The following is a 17185-nucleotide window of genomic DNA, read 5'->3' as shown; positions in this document are numbered from 1 at the left end:
GCAATGTATGGTGTTTTCTGTCCTATAGGACAAATTATCTTGCTGTCACAAAACAAGCTATCACAGAGTCTTTATACAAGCAGCTCTTCATGATGACTTTACATTTAAATGCATGCATTTTGGCAGAGACTTTATCCACTGTGACTTACAGTGCATCCAATTTAAGCATAAACCTAATGAAATGTATTAATTGCTGAATTTTTTCTTTCTTATGTTCTTTGCTATATAAGTGTAGCATTCTGTCTCTAAACTTGAAATTTAAGGGAAACTATGAAATTCCAGCTTGGCAACAGAACTGGTAATCTTGAACAATGCCAGTGAGGCGTTAGTGAACCATTCGGCTTGGGAAACTGCATCCAGCTGCCCCTCCATATTTGAGTGAGGTCAGCCTATCAGTGTCTTGTTTAGAATCAGGAACTCAAAGGCCATGTGGTACAGGATGAGAGCCCAGGATGAGAGTCTACTCTTTTTAGTCCTCAGCAACCACGACAAAACCCCTTTGATATCCAGGCCTTTAAACCACGAGAGAGGCTCTGATCTTGACATTTTGGTTGGAACTTCTAAAGAAAAGTAACATTTTATACAATCAAGTTTGTAAGGGTCTTTGGTTGACAAAGCGGCATGCAATGAATAGATGCAGTGAGATTTGCTTACATTCGGCTTTCACAGATCTTGGTCATCTTGGACAGCTAGGAGTGGGAGAGCAAATGCAAACAACAGTTAAAAACAGCATGAAGTGGTCCTAGCTATTTTGTTAATGTAACTTCATCATAAAGGGGTGTAATTGTAATATTGGCAAATGTTCACGACCTTTGTGCTTTAACTTCCATAGCATGTCATTTAACACCATACTTATACTGCTAGAATAGAGATTTTCCAGCTCCATGTTGATTCCTGTTATATTGAGCAGGTGACTTAATAGTTAACAAATATTATGCACCAAAAATATCCCTAAATGTGTAGCATAAATCTTACAGGTCAGTTGCTTTGGGTTTGACAGAAATAAGAATCAAGAAATGGACCAAGAATGGATAATTTGACATTGTTTACACTTCCAGTTTGGGGTTAAGACATTTTTTATTATTATTCTATATACTTACCTGGCAGGGGAGACACCATGATCAAGAAGGTGGTTCACTCAGGGCGAGACTTGGCCATTGCACGCCGGCCGTGCTGACCGCTGCAAATTCCCCAAATTTAGGAACCTCAGACTGCATTTGTGCTCTTGGGGCAGTCGTGGCCTAATGGTTAGAAAGTCGGACTTGTTACCCAAAGGTTGTGGGTTTGAGTCTCGGTACTGGCAGGGATTAGAGGTGGGGGGAGTGAATGACCAGCGCTCTCTTCCACCTTTAATACCACGACTGAGGTGGGACCTTTGAGCAAGGCACCGAACCCCCAACTGCTCCCCTCCTGATTGGTTGAGAACCGTGAGATATTGTACTGGTATCGCTACAGGAACACCCTTTTACAATGTTGTATTACTCCGCTTGTTCTAGCCGGGTCTATGTTTTTTTTATTATTCACTGAGCTAATTGTAGAATACGTTAGTTAATATAAGAAGAAACGTTTAGCTTCGCAGTCTCTCTCTCTCTCATTTGGATGCACGTCTTGCCGCATTGTTTCTCTCTTATAACCTCATTATTTCTCACTAATAACCTAACTGAAGCAGCACATGCCCTTGATCCGAATTCTAAGAGTGACTTATGTTTAACTGTCAACTTGAGCTTTGAATCCGTGGCGGAAGGAAGTAGTTCCGCACAAAAGAGGGTTTTATTAGGCACTCTGTTGTTTCTTGTTTAATTACACACGTTCCATCGAACTGTTGTATAAACGCAATATCACCCTCGTACTCGAGCAATACCGGCTCTATTTTAGCGGCTGTGATTTTTTTTCTGGCCTAATCACAGCCATGCTGATATAGAGCCAGTATCGCTCTCGTACTCGAGTGATATTGCTCATATATATTTATTTATTTATTTATTGAGCAAGGATTTATTAAATTGACCAAAAGTGACAATAAATATATTTATAATATTACAAAAAGATTTTTGTTTCAAATATTTTTTATTTATTTTTTTATTCATCAAAGAATCTTGAAGAAAAAAATTTAACAGCTTCCACAAAAATATGAAGAAGCACTTTGTATTTTTGAGCACCAAATTCAGCATATTAGATTGATTTCTGAAGGATCATGCGACACTGAAGACTGGAGCTGCCTGAAATTCTTTGTCATCACAGGAATAATTTACATTTTTTTATATATACACAAACAGATTTTATGTAATTGTAATAATATTTTAAATTATTTTATTTTAAATCAAATGAATTAGAGGTATTTGAGCATTAGAGACTTCTTTTAAAAACATAAAAAATATGACCAACCCCAGACTTTTAAACACACACACACTGTGTATGTATGTGTAGATAGATATACAGACAGGCAGACAGACAGACAGACATATAGACATAGATAGATAGATAGATAGATAGATAGATAGATAGATAGATAGATAGATAGATAGATAGATAGATAGATAGATAGATAGATAGATAGATAGATAGATAGATATACTGTTCACACAGACACACACACTTGACACTAACAGTGTCTCACAGCTATTGCAAGAAATGACAACAGAACATCATTCCATCAGTCTGTCATCAGGTGGACACAGTCAACTAGAAATGCAGCAAGACAGGGAGAATCGACACAAAAAGAGGTTAATGAAACATGTAGCCCTTCACGCAGATGCAAGATTACACTGTCATAAACAGATCAGTCAACTCTAATGTGACTCTCCTCACACCCAGTGTCGACAGCTTATAATTGATGTGCGGTATTTGGCTCTAATGCAGATGGAACAATTCAAATGCATTAATTCACCCAGTCCTCGCTGGCACAACCTCAGCTTTGAGCACGCAATCGGTCCTCGATAGTCACTGAAACAGAGCTAATTTCTGCAAATATACTGGGTAAATAGAGTGAAATTTGGCCTCGGTCTCTATTAGGATCCCGCAACATTAAGTCAGTAGATAAGCACTTGCTTATCATAAGCATGGCTAAGTCACTCTTTGTGTACTGATGTGAAGTTAATCGGATTTTAATTTAATTACACTACTAGTGGAAGGAGGCACATACATTCCTTATTTGTTATAGGAATGTTCTGACATTGAGCAGGTATGGGGCAGCCCGCATGTTAATTAATAATGAACATTCTGACAATATTCAGAGGCATGACAGCGTTAAGCCAGTCTGCTGCTGGTTCCTTTGCATATTAATAGATCCTTCATTATTATTTAATATGACAGCTGCTCCAAGGGCTACGATCAGACCCCATCTCTATTATTTGCTGTTTTGTGCGCAGTATGACAGTACCATGCGATTCTTTATTTGTCAAAGTCCCCTCCCCACGCCACTGTCTTGCGCCCGTCTGCCCGCTCTTTCTCTCTTAGGCTCAGCTATATATATATATGGCTGAAGAGATCCTTGTGTCTGTTAGAAAACAGACACGAGTGTCTGAATTTAAAGGTGACTTTCAAAAGTCGAAACATTGCGATCTGCCATTGGTGCTTTGCATACTAATGAATGCTAATTGAGGTAGGAGTGGGTTGCTCTTTGTGATGTTCAGACATACACAGGCACTACGAGTGGACTTGTTGCTGATGTGAAGAACAGTTTGTGGATGGGCAATCTGATCTAGATGTTACAGTGAAACACTCTTGTAGCCTACGATGGATGTTATTTGTGATCTAATGAACCAAACTATCTCTCTGGAACAATATTGAATGATAAGATAGAGGAGGATCCATAAACATACAATTGGCTTTTGCATGCTTGTAGTTTGTAGCAGTGCTTCTCAACTGGTTTTACTGCAGTTTATTTATTTATTATTTAGATCAAATATTTAATAATTAGTATTTATAATTGTATTATATCTAATTATATATTGTCTCAAAAACTTGTCACAAACCATGTTTATTCTAAATGAACTAATATTTTATCTAGCCTGGGTTGTATCTCCTTTTTCCTTTTGTGGTGTTGTTGAAAAAAAAGGCAGAATTGTGTTTATTTATTTACTTACTATGATAAAATATTTCCTAATTAGTATTTGTTATTTTATTATATCTAATTATATCTCACACACACTTGACACTAACAGTGTCTCACAGCTATTGCAAGAAATGACAACAGAACATCATTCCATCAGTCTGTCATCAGGTGGACACAGTCAACTAGAAATGCAGCAAGACAGGGAGAATCGACACAAAAAGAGGTTAATGAAACATGTAGCCCTTCACGCAGATGCAAGATTACACTGTCATAAACAGATCAGTCAACTCTAATGTGACTCTCCTCACACCCAGTGTCGACAGCTTATAATTGATGTGCGGTATTTGGCTCTAATGCAGATGGAACAATTCAAATGCATTAATTCACCCAGTCCTCGCTGGCACAACCTCAGCTTTGAGCACGCAATCGGTCCTCGATAGTCACTGAAACAGAGCTAATTTCTGCAAATATACTGGGTAAATAGAGTGAAATTTGGCCTCGGTCTCTATTAGGATCCCGCAACATTAAGTCAGTAGATAAGCACTTGCTTATCATAAGCATGGCTAAGTCACTCTTTGTGTACTGATGTGAAGTTAATCGGATTTTAATTTAATTACACTACTAGTGGAAGGAGGCACATACATTCCTTATTTGTTATAGGAATGTTCTGACATTGAGCAGGTATGGGGCAGCCCGCATGTTAATTAATAATGAACATTCTGACAATATTCAGAGGCATGACAGCGTTAAGCCAGTCTGCTGCTGGTTCCTTTGCATATTAATAGATCCTTCATTATTATTTAATATGACAGCTGCTCCAAGGGCTATGATCAGACCCCATCTCTATTATTTGCTGTTTTGTGCGCAGTATGACAGTACCATGCGATTCTTTATTTGTCAAAGTCCCCTCCCCACGAGGCCGTCTTGTGCCCGTCTGCCCGCTCGTTCTCTCTCAGGCTCAGCTATATATATATGGCTGAAGAGATCCTTGTGTCTGTTAGAAAACAGACACGAGTGTCTGAATTTAAAGGTGACTTTCAAAAGTCGAAACATTGCGATCTGCCATTGGTGCTTTGCATACTAATGAATGCTAATTGAGGTAGGAGTGGGTTGCTCTTTGTGATGTTCAGACATACACAGGCACTACGAGTGGACTTGTTGCTGATGTGAAGAACAGTTTGTGGATGGGCAATCTGATCTAGATGTTACAGTGAAACACTCTTGTAGCCTACGATGGATGTTATTTGTGATCTAATGAACCAAACTATCTCTCTGGAACAATATTGAATGATAAGATAGAGGAGGATCCATAAACATACAATTGGCTTTTGCATGCTTGTAGTTTGTAGCAGTGCTTCTCAACTGGTTTTACTGCAGTTTATTTATTTATTATTTAGATCAAATATTTAATAATTAGTATTTATAATTGTATTATATCTAATTATATATTGTCTCAAAAACTTGTCACAAACCATGTTTATTCTAAATGAACTAATATTTTATCTAGCCTGGGTTGTATCTCCTTTTTCCTTTTGTGGTGTTGTTGAAAAAAAAAGGCAGAATTGTGTTTATTTATTTACTTACTATGATAAAATATTTCCTAATTAGTATTTGTTATTTTATTATATCTAATTATATGTTGTCTCAAAAACATGTCACAAACCATGTTTATCCTAGACGAATGTATATTTAATCTAGTCTGGGTTGCATCTTCTTTTTCCTTTTGTAGTGTTGTTGAAAAAGGGCAACATTTATTTATTTATTTGTTTGTTTGTTTTTCAGTGGTTGAAGGTTCGATTTGTCCTAAATTCTGAAAAGCTTAATTGAATGTAAAGCCTTTGCCTTTAATAACACTGTCTTAAAAATTGGCAAAGCTTTTTTTGCTATCATACTTATGAACAATAATATGGTTAGTAGCATATGTTCTTTCATTGCTATCTTCGAATTTACCATTTTTGGGTCACAGTCCACCAGCCGAAAGCCACTGGTCTATGCTGTAATAGACTAATTGAGCAGGAAAATATTGTAATTGTAATGTTTATTGATAACATCCATACCTTCAGGACATTTCTTAAAGACATATCCATTTTAGTTGATAAATGAATATGAGAGATGTGTTTAATGCATTATTGAAGTGCATAATTGCTAGACTAAAAAATTCCCCTAAATGCAACTCAAGTGCCCGACTTTTTCACGCAAGCAGCTGGAAGGTGATTTTATTATTTTTTATCCACAGGTCTCTGCTACGCATACATCTCATTTAGAAAACAGTTGACTCTCTCCCATTAGACGCAAATGAAGATTGACCTTCAGTGCGACTGGAGGCCATATTTATTATGAGTGGAGGAGGGGAAGTAGATCCCCTCCGCAGCTGTAGGGCATGAATATACAACAGCAAACGAGAGCGGCCACTCCGACACCGTGTATACGATTCATCAATATGGTACTGATGTAAATGCAAACAAGAAAGCCGGTGGCATGCAATGTTGCCCACACCATCTGCCTATCTGCTGCTGGGGAGGCAAGGTGGCATATTAATGCCACATGTTCGATATCTTTCTTTTTACCTTTCTCTTCACGCTCAGGAAAGGAGACAGAGGCCAAATGGCCACAGTTGAGTCATGTCAGTGAATGTGACAGTTTAGTGATGATGAATTTACCAATTGGCTTCCCTCACGTGGGGGGAAACAAAAGTCAAATGGGACATGAGCGTATCGCTGATTGATGCTACAGTAGAGGATTTGTGGATTTTAAGGGCTGTTGTCTTGGGAAAATTTGAATTACTGACTGCATCTTTTTAATAAGTTTACTAAAAAGCGATACATATTATATCTCTCAGTTTAGCAACAAATGACAGATGTGTAATTATATGGAAATAACACATACAGTACAATTGACTGACTAATGTAATGTAATTTTTATAAAATATATTCAGTGGTTTATTTATCTGCCACAATAATGTGCTTTCTTTAATATTAATATGCAGTTAATTAATTGGCATATCTTGTAATTAATTGGATTTATATTTTTTTTGGTTAATTGATTAACAGGATAATAAATAAATATACAGAATGCAGATCTGTTTAAATGTTAAATTTTGAAAAATGCATTCAGTTATGACATTTCATATTTTTATGAAGTTGCTCAGCCCTTATCCCAGAATCCACCTTTTCCTTCTTATCTCATACATGAGACTATTGTACTGTAACCATTTTCAATACACTGTACGTATAAAATGAAACCGAGATCACAGGATTCACTGAACAACGCTGGGAAAAAAAATCTCTGCTTTGATTCATCCATTCACATCATTTCATTAATCTTCATTCATGGATTCAAGGTCTCTTTCAAGGATCCTCCTTTTACTTATTGTGAGTCTTTCAGGTGTTTTGTCATTGAAAAAGAGTAAATGACAGTGTTTCAGTTCTTTTCCAATCTCCCCGTCTCCACTGTCCTCATTTTAAACAAATCAAACAATGGGAAAAAAATGATGATTGCCACTAGAGCCAAAAGACTTTCAATCGCAGCGTTCCTGTTCATTCAGAGGGAATGACAATGGATTTGAAGTCAGCTGAGAGCATTTATGTATGTTTGAGATGTTTCACACATTTGTGTGTGTATGTGTGTGTCTTTGGATTCCCACTGTTTCAGACTGTTTTCACTTTGTCGTACATCCCCACCCGTTTATTTACAAACAGAAACCATGGCAACATGTCAGTCCTGATATGTTCTCCTGACTCCATCTGTCACCATCAAAGCTTAACGCCATCATCTTTGTATTTAGAGAGAAAAAGAGATGGAAATGAGAGAAGACGTACACAACAGTGAGGCTTCCAGCAGAAAACGTTGCATCAGTCCAATGGGGCCAGCTGTGTAATCAAAAACAGCAAAGCTACCGTCGGTGATGGGATGCAAATGATCCGCTCTAGTTAAGACACGGTGCTAGACTGAGTTAGGCTAGTGATGGGAGAAAAGACCGTACCGAACAGTTAAAGAGCAGGAAGCAGTTTTCCCTTATCTTTTCTGAGGTAAAGCCCTACTCAAAGTAATGTGCGATCTCAAAAACATGAGTTTAAAATTGTTAATTGATTACAATTGCTTAATTGATTACATAAATAATATATTAATATTGGATACTATTGAATACTAAAACAATTGGATAAATTTTTTTTAATTGTCAGCAGATCTGAAGTTATTCAAATTGTAACATTTAAAACAATCCATTTAGTTCTTGGTTTTATTTATTTGTTTATTTAACATTTTTAAACAATAATATACAATAATCAAAATGTTTGGGGTCAGTAATTTTTTTTTTTCATTATTGCTTTTTTTCAGCAGTGATGCTTTATTGTGAAATATATTACAATTTAAAATAACTTTCCTATTTTATTATAAAATGTCATTTATTCCTGCGATGGCAAAGCTGATTTTTCAGCAACCATTTCTTAATTCTTCAGTGTCACATGATCCTTCAGAAATCATTCTAATATGCTGATTTGTTGCTCAAGAAATATATATTTTTTTTGTCATTGTTATATTTGTAATATTTTTTCTGGAAACATTTTTTCAGGATTCTTTGATAAATAGAAAGATCAAAAGAAAATATTTTGTAACCTTATACATGTCTTTATTGTCATCAATTGCATCCAATGCATCCTATAATAAATAAATAAATAAATAATCAGTTCTAGTTTTCCCCCAAAAATGTGGAATCTGTTGTTCTTATGTTACTGTCTCTTCTCCCCATGAAATGACTAGAAAAAAAAATCTAAAATAATTTCTTGACCAAACCCTTGCTTTAGGTCCATTTTAGTTTAACCTTTATGGTGCAGTGACTTCATCTTTATGTCCTCCTGCTGTAGGCCTCACAGCCGCCGCTGCAGCAGCTGCGGCCGCCACCAATGCTGCCATCGCAGAGGCCATGAAGGTGAAGAAGATCAAACTGGAGGTGATGAGCAGCTACCATGGAAGCAACACCCAGCTCGGGGGCGACTCAGAGAACGGAGACCTCAGCTCCAGTCTGGGTGAGTCACCATCCACCAGCAGAGTGACTCACACTGCATGCAGGCCTGGCATTAGCAAACGTCTCGCGATCTGTCACAAGTGGTCAGGCAAGACACATCACTGTTTACACCTGGGAGTAACATGCTTCTCAAATGTGTCTTCTGTGAGTCTGTGACTACTTGTGATCAGATTTTGAGGGGAGGGTATCTTGTTTCATGTCTCAATGTTGATTAAGTAAAAATAAAGTTAATAAAAAGAAAAAAGCACAAAGAATTTAAGTTTTTTTTTGTTATTAGCACATTTTGTTCCATTTATGCAGTTTACCATTTTTTAGTTATATGGACTATTATCTTAATTTCAGATGCACATGCTTTATGTGGTCTGTCACTGCATGTTGCTATCAGACAAAGTCTTGTGCATGTATATTTATGCACTTTCCCAATTTTTAACTGAAAGTTTATTTTCTTTTAAGGCTACGCATAGATACAATGCTTAAAACCAGGGCCTAAAATTAACACTCGCCAAGCGCCAAATGCGAGTAAAAATCAACATTCAACAGAATCAAAATCAACAGCGAATAAAATAATATTTTCCGAAGACAGTAGCTTTTTTCTGTCATAAGCGACAAGAGCGAATCAAATAATAGGATACAAACGGACTGATAAGGTCAGAGCAGTGTGATGGCCAGATTGTCCCTAGACAGGTTCTAATAACTTTTACCTGAGATGATTTTGCTGCTTCATTTGTGGAAGATTAACTTTTCCCTTCTTTATTCTTCATAACCCGAGAATGTGACGACACATACCTGGAGTTACGCCGCCTAAACGGTGCAGTGAAGTATAGTTTGAAAGGCTGCGCATTCGGCTGAACGCATATGCTGAGCCGCTTCAGACAGTTCACCAGTAGCGCTTCAACGCACGAAAACACACTCAATTATGTCAAAATGCGCGATTTTTTCGAGTTACCTTGTAAATGTAGTCTTAAATTAGTTATAAAATGACCGTAAAGAGTTGGGAAAAAATCGGATGTGTGTCAGATCCGTGTCATATGCATCAGGTTTTAAAGAGACAGCTCTGATTTTAAAGTGAAACCTGCGGATGTCTGTCATTGATGTAAATCAAAGAACAAAAGAAAAAGAGAAATCCTTGGACTGTTCTAGTCGCTGATTAACTTTTATAGCTTGAATAAAGATTAATATGTATAGTTTATGCATATATAATATAGTTTATGTGAAGATTGTTTTAAAATCACTTAAATTAAAAGTTGTTATATATTTCAGAGCCTATTAAATGTTAAAAATAATGGCTTTCAGTTATACTGTAATGTTGAATGGGTATAATTAATAGGTCAAATTGAGGGAAAATGCACCAGCAGGACAAATTAAAAACATTGTAAATTTATGCATTTAGCAGATGCTTTTTTAAAATATGCATGTTTGCATTCAGCAAACATATTTTTAAAAATATGTTTAGTTATTGTCGTAGTAATAACTGCCGGTTTTTGCAAAAAGAGTTTCATGGCCGGTAAAAAAGTTTTTTGGCCGGTAAATTTCATCATGTCACCGGCCAAAAAGTTAGTTTTAGGCCCTGCTTAAAACCTTTGTTTTAGCACATGACACATGAGTAGGTGGGACTCATCAGGTCAGATTAGCGTTTGCACGATAAATGCGATCCAGTCATATGTCCCCTTCTTCCCCATGTAGTTTAAGCATTCACAAAGCATTCTGGATCCCATTTACACCCGTACTTAGCACTGTCCAGTCAGATGACCAGAAACTGATAGAAGCACTCATATACTAGAGTTAACAGGGTTTCAGACTTTACACTTAACGAGATACTTCACCCAAAAATGACAATTCTGTCATCATTTACTCACCCTCATGTTTTTTCAAACCTGCATTCTTTCATTTAGAACACAAAAGAAGATATTTTGAAGAATTGAACCGTTTTTTCCCACACTTTTTCCATTTTGTCCAAAAAAATCAGTTTAGTCAAAAACACACTTTGACATTTTTCATCATATCATTTTTTTTTAATCCACAAAAGAAAGTCAGGTTTTAAAGGTTAATTCGGTTTTGGAACAACAATTTTGAGTGAACTATCCCTTTAAGAACAAACTGATCTGCTGTTATAAAACTAAACATAATTCCTGCTATTTATCTACGCAAAATTCCTAATGTTCCTTAACTCACATAAATGCAGTTTAAACTGCAAACTTCCAAATCTATAAGGAAACTCAAAAGCTTTGTATAATCTTCTTTTGAGCAGTCAGTTTGTTTGGTTGATTCCAAATTCATCATTAGCAGGTAATGCACTTTTAAAGTAGCTACACATCAAAGCTTTATCCCAAAGCTAATAGCTATTAAGTGAGCCTCTAATTCAATTTGGTGAAGAAAATTGGTTTTGAATGTCCCCCGCTCCAATTAATCGTTTCTCAGATACATTCTGATTTTTTCTCTCTCTTTGCAACATTACTTAAAGCCATTTTTGTGGAAATTACACTGTTATATTAAACCACAAATCCATTACAAATGATTCAGTTACCATAATCCCTGAGCTGAACTGTGCGCGTGTGATTTCCATTGTGAATATCCACCCTGCTTCGAGGATTTCCCAGCTGCATTTGACACTAGGAGTTTTGGCAAAACACGGCGCGCTCGAAGCAGATTTATCAAAAGGAAATCGCTTGGAGCTGAGGCCATCCAACAGCGAACGGCGGCGGGGGGCCACGAGGTCACCGAAATAAAGATAAATGTGAATCAGAATAGGCGAGGCTGCGGCAATGGGGCTAATAAGAAACTGTTTTTATCTTTTTACAATTTAAATTGTAACCTTGAGCATGCAGACTCCCTGAAGAATAATAATTCCAGGCCCAGCAGTGAGCGAAGGAGCTGAACTAGAGAGGCATTAGAAGCTTTGAGTGAAATATATGGCTGCGACGCCTCTCCGGCCCATCCACAATCAATTGGATTCTTTTACTTTAATATTTACTCGCAGCGATGAGATGCTAGTCTGCATGGTGATGAACAGTCTTCCTCTGGCGTTTGAAGGTGACCTGTCACCGCGTATGGACAAATCTCTCGCTCACAGAAATGTAGAAAATAAATCATTAAAGGCAGGCGGGCCTCTCATTCCGGAATTTAAATCACTCCCAGATTTATGATTTAAATTAATGCTTCGTTTGGTCAAAAGAATGGAGGCTGAGACAAATGATGTTTGGTACTGAAGCCATCCTAATATTGATTACTGGATGTCAGTGCAATCTCTTGTTTATATCAAGCACTCTCCTGTGACGGGGTGGCCAATAGGAGTCACCCGTATGATAAGGGGGCGAAATATAGCTGCTTCTATTCAGCCAGCCAGAGGGGAGAAACAAGCTCCTTTCAGCCTTTAATTGCAACATAAATTAGGTTTTTAAGTGAAATAGACAGTGTTTTCCATTCCCGTCTCCCAGCGAATTCCCTCACTGCTCTGGATCATTACGGTATTAAAACGGAAAGGTCATTTCGCCAGAGAACTAAGAGAGATATCACATCTGGGTGTTTTAAAAGAGTGCCAGAGAAAACACACAACTGTGAAAATAAACTCTTAGCTGCGGTGCTCTGCTGACTTCTCCTTTTCGGAGCACCGTGATTGGCTCTAATGATTTTGAACTGTGAATGCCTATTATGTCCTGCTTATAGGCGCTATAGAGTCCAGAGTCTGAAATAATTTGACAGATATAGAGATGACTTTAGAACAGAGGAACTCAGCTAAACTCTCCAGACAGGTGTAGACAATGTCATGAGCAGGAAGTGAGCCGGTGCTATAGTAAAACAGCTGCATATGCTGTGGTGATTTATTTAGAGACACTGCAAGTGTATTTTATTTAAATGTCACTTAGAGGGCGTTAACACAGATCACACAATAAATACCAAAAATAATAATAATACATTATTATTATTATTATTATTATTGTTAAGTTTGCTGTGAATGGTTGAAAGGGCATTCGGGGTTTCTAAAAGGGTTTCTAAACTGTAAAAAAAAAAAAAATTTCAAGGTGGTGTATGTTAGTGAGTATGTTTTACAAGAAAATACTATTTTATTAATTCTACTTGAAAATATAATGTTTAGTTAAATGGTACTTGTATTTTAAATTATTTGTTTTAAGATAAATCCTGCACCATTTTTTTTCAGTGTAGGGTGTTGTGTATGGTTGCTACTATTTCCCCCCCCCCCTCAAATATGAATCCTTTTCTATTCCACCCCTGATATATATTCTGATGGAGATTTGCAGTGTAGTCTAGAACAGATTTAGTCTGAAGTGTTGATAGTACGTGTGTGAAGGACATTGTACTCTCCTCTGAACTTGTTGGTGTTGATGCAAATTGGATGGGCTAATGTTTCTTCTGCATTAAATATTCAACTCAATCACTCTCACCAGCTCACATCACTATTATTAATTACAAAAACAGAGAGAAAAACAGTCAACCAGTTTAAGTTGGAGCCAAATAGCCAAACACCCTGAGCAAGAGAGGAGGAGGCAAACGTGATTAAGCTTAGTGCTCACTTCCCTTTTGATTCTTCCCCAGCTTTTTTTCAAGGAGGTGGGGGTTCCCTTCTCTTACAATGTGGATCGTTCCATTGACTCACAGGAAACGGCACAATTACAGATAACAAACCAAGCAAAACATGTGCCTAGAAGACACACAAACAGCGATCCATTCCCTCGCATTGAATTGACCTGAACCAAAACCAACACTTGCCCCTTTCAGCAAGGTGAATTGTTTGGTTATTTATTCATTTTTTTTTCTTTCTTTCCTTTCTTGTGACTCACGCATTTGCAGCCTTCAGGTTAAGAAATGGAAGGAGGTGAAAATAATCTCTCTCTTGGTGGCCACTGGGTGCCATTTTGCATCTGATTCCTTGCCACGGCAACGTTAATGGACCTTAAATCCTCTCCGTAATTAGATGGGGGAATTGTGTGTATCACCAACCAGATGATGCTGCCATAATGAAATAAGCGACAAACTTTCAGGCATGTATGTGCGCACATGTTTGTGTGGGTTTCTCTGATTTAGCAAGTTAGCGTGCTCAGACCTGGCCCAGACCTGGCGTTTAGCATTTTGGGGATGTGGGGAGTGCGAGCCTGTCACGTCAGGGCTGGTGACAGGTGTCTATGTTAGGGACAGAATTAAAAGTGAAGGGAGGAAGATGATGGGTGGGCTTCCCACCATCGATGAGGTCAGGCCGCTAATTCCGCCAGGCTTCTTCTGGCAGAGGAGGCCAGTACTCAAGAGATGGATCTGTAGAGAGACCGCAGCTGTAAGCGTGGAGGAGCTAATTGGTCCTTATCTTGCTGTCCCATTCATCTTCATTTTTTACCAATTACCGAGCATTATCTGTGTTCTCGGTTGGATATGGGAGTTAATCCTTTTTGGTTAAGCTGCTGGTGCCACTGGTGGAGTGGGTGAAAGAGAAAAACAAAGTCGGGAAACTTCTCATCATTATACACAGGAAGGAATCGATTGGAAATGACATGACGGGAGGGAAAGAAAAAAACAGCGGGGAGGTGGGGAATCAATTATTGGTGTTATAATTCAAGCTCTTGTTTGCAAATGTTGTAGTGCCATTGATTAAGTTGTTTTCATTGCGCTTGCCATTATTGAATTGTTAAAACCATATTTTCTTCTCATCGGTGGTTTCAAAATGTGCAGCCAATCAACCTGTGGTGGAATCACTTCAAAGGGGAACTAACAGTCTTTGAAGCAGTCAAAATCTCTCTCATTATATACTTAACCATATGGATATGCTTGCAAACACATTAATAACTGTAAGACTCATGCCTCTTATTGTACTTGTTACACTGTCAAGAGCAATCTCGTCACAAATTCAATGCATCACTGCGTCAAGCGCTCGACAATGCTTTTAACTGACACTGAGGAAGACAGGAGCGGTGCGATATCTGTCTGATGAGCGCTGTCACATTTCCTCAACACCTATCAGAAAACATAGACCCTAAACCCATTGTCTTTATAGCAGGCACATCCATCATGCATCGGGGCCGTGTCGCGTCTTTATAATCAGCCAGCTTGTACATCGAGCCCTCATTTAGCATAAAGCGTTCGTGCTCAATGCCGGGCCTCTTAAAATAGCTCCCCATAGAGGATGGATTGAGTGAGCCATGCCTCCTGCTCTTTGATAGGGATCTGTTTGGTCACACACAGCACCAGCTGTCATCTCAGCCTTGACTGCTGTGATTTAATTAGTCTGTTTATGTCCTTTCTAATAATAAATCCCACACTGTGGAAGGACAAATCCAACAAGGGTTGCACTTTGTTTTTCAATCTGGCGGCCTCGCACTGCTAAACGTGGCACGGCAACGGCAAACAGAAGAACGTTTTCAGTTTAATCGTGTCTGTTTGACTTTCACTTTTTCTTCCTTTGTTTTATCATGCCTTCATCAAGTCAGTTAAAGAAGAAGTTACAGGTCTGTGAGGGCCAGAAATCTTGCTTGTTTGTAGGTGACCAAATACTTATTTTCCCGAGGAATTTACCAATTAATTCTTTAAAAATCCTACAATGTGATTTTCTGGATTTTTTTTTCTCATTTTGTTTTTCATAGTTGAGGTATACCTATGATGAAAATTACAGGCCTCTCTCATCTTTTTAAGTGGGAGAACTTGCACAATTGGTGGCTGACTAAATACTTTTTTGCCCCACTGTAGTTATAGCTAATCTCTTTTTTTGGATGAAATCTGGTTAAATATTTATTTATTCATCTTAAATTGATGATGTTCCTGTGATTTAGATTTTTTTTTTTAAATGATTCCTATGATTGATTGAGTTTTCCAAAAGAACAGTTGTTTTGAAAGTGTTTAATCCAACAACTAAAATACAGTGAATAATTTTTTAAGAAAAAAAAGTCATGTTTCCCACACTGTTTTACACTGAATGAACACATAATATATTTAATTTATATTCAGTTTACATTACATAATAATAAACATCAATATTTCCATGCATATAATGTTATATATATTTTTTAGTATAGCAATTAAATAGCATACAATAAGTTAGTTTTTTTAGTAAAGTATCCAAAAAAATAGTTTTTCACATATATGGAATTTTTCATATATTCAAATGGTTTAATATAACTAAATGTAAAGAAAACGTGCAGCTGTTTTCTGTGTGTTTTAATAATATGAATGTGAATGACGATTTATTTAAACTACTTCATTTTTTTGAGTTCCCCTTTAGGAACTCGAGCTGCGTCAAAGTCACTTTGGGAACGCCCCTGCATGACCGCGTTCTGAAGCACATGTCAAATCAGTCCAATGGAGAAGCGAGACGTCACGAGCGGGGTGACGTAAGCACCAGAAAGTATAAAAGTGCATCTGTGTCAGTGTCTGTCTATTTACTGTTGTCTATCCGCACAAGCATATATAAAAAACAATCATGAAAAAGTCTATGGCGAGCGAACGGCATTACAAACGCTGTGTTCCTCCTTGCCCACGATATCTGGCGGCGGGGGATACACACGATTTGTGTGTCGTTTGTTTGGGAGCGGAGCATGCACGGTCAGCTTTCGAGGAGCTGATTGTCATCACTGCGAGTTACTCTCGCTGTGTATGCTTCACTCTCGCCTGGCTGTGTTTGATGAGAGCGGCCAGGCTCGCGATCCCGCTGGCAGCGGTCCCGCTGTTGCCAAGACATGGCGTAGACTGTTGTCGTGGGGATCGTGGGTAGATTTAGCAGAGGGATCCGAGATGGGCTCGTTCTTTTCTCGGTCCTCACCCGCTTGATCCGCGGCAGTTGATGAGCCAGATGCTTCATGTATCTTCCTCCGAGGAGGTGGATGTGATGAGTGTCGAAACAGAGGAGACTGTGGACTCGCCACCACAGTCCCTCGCGTATGAGGTGTGATTCGTGATTATGGGGTGTGTTTCATGCAGTCGCCAAAATAAAATATCGTTTGGCCAGCCTAGAAACAGGACGCTCGTCCTAAAAATAATTAGACGAGCGTTTTCTTAATCCAGATCACAGCCTTCACGAAGGGGGCCTTCCGTTTGTCCCCGATCTCCATGTTGAGGTGTCAAGATCGTGGGAGAAACCGTACTCATCCCGTATTTACAGCCCCACAGTCTCGAAT

At 38.1% G+C, this 17185-nt stretch overlaps 1 protein-coding gene across 1 annotated transcript in view; it reads left to right on the top strand.

Moving 5' to 3' along the window:
• Positions 1-17185, top strand: part of LOC107600380 (dachshund homolog 1-like) — a 108030-nt gene that overhangs the window by 75871 nt on the left and 14974 nt on the right. The window contains exon 3 of the mRNA XM_016292255.1: positions 8914-9075. Within this exon, the coding sequence (XP_016147741.1) occupies positions 8914-9075 (162 nt within the window). The remainder of the gene's footprint in view (positions 1-8913; positions 9076-17185) is intronic.

This window comes from Sinocyclocheilus grahami, unplaced genomic scaffold (assembly GCF_001515645.1).
Source record: "Sinocyclocheilus grahami isolate Dianchi unplaced genomic scaffold, SAMN03320097.WGS_v1.1 scaffold283.1, whole genome shotgun sequence".
Taxonomy (NCBI): Eukaryota; Metazoa; Chordata; class Actinopteri; order Cypriniformes; family Cyprinidae; genus Sinocyclocheilus; species Sinocyclocheilus grahami.
This window is presented reverse-complemented; position numbering and strand designations above follow the sequence as displayed.